Here is a 2,857-nt window from a genome sequence, read left to right on the forward strand (position 1 = left end):
CTTTAAGAATTAAATAATGAGGCATATATACTAATAAATAAAAGGATAGCAGAGTAATAGTCATTATTAAAACAAGAAAATAATATATTATTTTATCAGTTTAAGGGATATCATATAGCAACTGAAAAATATTTCCAATTTCATTCTAGGGAATGATACTAAGGGACTATTGTCAAACCATAAGTGTATATCTGTAACTTTTAATGTTTTCAAACTCTTTTTCAAGTGTGTAATGCTATGTATTTTCAATGTTATGTGATAATTATGTGCTGGACCATGGTCTCCAACCTGGATCACTCATTTATTCTTCTTATTTTCATGCAAGGTTTCTGAAATGATGCCATCAGGCAACTGGACGCATGTGACAGAGTTCATTCTCTTGGGACTTACCGATGAACCAGCTTTACGGGTTCCACTCTTTGTTTTCTTCCTGGTCGTTTATATTATTACTCTTCAATGCAATATTGGGATAATAGTATTAGTCTGGTTCAACCATCACCTCCATACACCTATGTACTTCTTGCTCTGTTGTTTGTCCTTTGTTGATGCTGCTGTGTCTTCAGTCACAGTCCCCAAAATGCTGGTTGACTTCATATCCGAGAAGAAGACAATTTCTTTTGCTGGGTGTGTAATACAGATGTTTTCATCATTTCTTATTGGAGGTTCAGAAGTGACAATCCTGGCCGTCATGGCTTATGATCGGTACACAGCAATCTGTAATCCATTATTGTATCCAGTCATCATGAGCAACAGAGTCTGCATTTGCCTTATTGCTACAGTAGTTGGAATTAACCTCGCCAATGCCCTGACACATGCTATTTTGACTTTTTCTTTACCCTTCTGTAGGTCAAATATTATCACACATTATGCTTGTGATGTTCCACCAGTCCTGAAGATTGCTTGCATTGATACCAGCCTGAATGAACTTTTGCTTGTTTTATTGTCAGGTGGTATCATACTAACATCTCTCCTAGTCATCATTATTTCATACGGTTTCATTATTGTTGCCATCATAAGGATAAATTCATCAGAGGGGAGATGGCGGGCTTTCAGCACCTGTTCGTCACACTTTGTATGTGTCATCATATTTTACGGCACACTTATCTTTATGTATGCCACACCCAGTTCGGGACTCTCAATGACCAGGGACAGAGTGGTATCAGTATTCTATATGGTCATAATTCCCATGCTGAACCCATTGATTTACAGCTTGAGAAACCAGGAGATCAAACAAGCATTGAGAAAAGGCATCAGGGGATCCCAGGCCTCCAGATAGTGACAACCTGCTTTCTTATCTTTTAATTCCTTTAAAATGTTTAATTCCAAGAATTTGCCTTTCTTGGTTTTCCCATTTTAGTGTCACTAATATAGGAATCTGTCATCAGTAAAAACTGGGATTTCCATTTGCCCGCCTCCCTGAATTGCTTTCTGATGAAAAAAAGTTGATGGAATTGCAATTGTATATTATGGGCCTGATTCACAAAGATCAATTTATAGCAAAATTCTTTAATCTAAGTTTAGACCTAAAGTCTAACTTTCCTAGTAGTACAGTTGGACCAAAAGTCCCAGATTACTACTCATAAATTTAGACTTTTAATCTAAACTCATACCAAAAGTCTACCTTTACTACTAGTAAAGTTAAACTTTAGGTCTAAACTTAAACTAAGTTTACCTTTGTGAATTGGACCCTGAGTGTGGAAAAGTAAGGTGAATCAGTGTGATGGTACAGTTATTGATTGTCTTGAAGAGTATTGTAATTCTATGGGCAGGCTTATTGATGAAGTTGGCATAGTACTTGGCTTTGGATTATGTAATGTGTTGTTTGCATGTTATACAAAGGGACTTCATTAGAGTAACTTCATCTATCTATCTATCTATCTATCTATCTATCTATCTATCTATCTATCTATCTATCTATCTATCTATCTATCTATCTATCTATCTATCATCTTTCTTGTCTGCAGAAGAACCTTTTTTGCCAAGGAGGTCTCTGGCGTGCCAGAGTGGCGAAGATTTTGTCTTGCGCTTGTTTGTATTATGTAGAGTATACGTGGTAACATGGCGTTCAAGCAAAGTATTGAATTTGAATAGAATTGTGTTGATTTTGGTTAGGGCATTTGCAGGGCTAGCATAGAGTTTGAACTATTGATAGTTAGATGTCTTTGATGGATCTGAAGGTTTCTGCTGACCTCAGAGTTTTGGAGGCTAATCTAGACCAGGGGTATGAGAGGTTTATAGCAGTTTATAACGGTTTATAGTGTGTTGATGGGGTGACTTGCTGTAACATGTTGAGTGTTCAGAAGGTTGTCCCATTTTATTTGCAAAGTTGAAAACACCCAGGACGGTGATCTGGGCTGCTATGGTGGATGAAATAGTGAGGGGGTATGAGAATGCATCACTGAACTCCTTGTTCTTGCTGACAGTCTAGAACGCAGAGAGTATAAAGTGCCATTGAAAGAGTCACTTTGTATTGGTAGTTAGATGTAGTGTTTGTTAGAAGTAGTAGGTCATTTTGTGCTAATTATTTCTTTGTGTTCAAAACTTCAAGTAATGCCAGCTGTCTTATGGCAGTTACCTATGCTTTAATAAATGGAATAATAACATAAAAGCAAAAAACAGCTCTTTTCATTCAGGGAGGCAAGTCAATCTATGTCTCAATCTTTACTGGTGAATGGAAGTGAAACTAGTAATCCCAGCAAATCCAGAACTTCTTTTTAAGCCCTTATAGTCTTGGATCTGGATGATTTCAGTGCTCTCATTTATGGCCTGCTAGTTTCCACATTATCCTCCCTTAATCGTGCAGCACATTTAATTTCCTTATGGATTTCCAATGGATCCAATGGCTGGCTTACATGAT

At 37.1% G+C, this 2,857-nt stretch overlaps 1 protein-coding gene across 1 annotated transcript; it reads left to right on the forward strand.

Annotated features, from left to right (window-relative positions):
- Positions 1-337: 337 nt before the first annotated feature.
- Positions 338-1,276, forward strand: LOC144768818 (olfactory receptor 5J3-like). Its single transcript, XM_078652788.1, has one exon. The coding sequence runs from the start codon at positions 338-340 to the stop codon at positions 1,274-1,276; it is 939 nt and encodes a 312-aa protein (XP_078508914.1).
- The last annotated feature ends 1,581 nt before the right edge of the window (positions 1,277-2,857 follow it).

Source organism: Lissotriton helveticus, chromosome 1_1 (assembly GCF_964261635.1).
Source record: "Lissotriton helveticus chromosome 1_1, aLisHel1.1, whole genome shotgun sequence".
Lineage (NCBI taxonomy): Eukaryota > Metazoa > Chordata > Amphibia > Caudata > Salamandridae > Lissotriton > Lissotriton helveticus.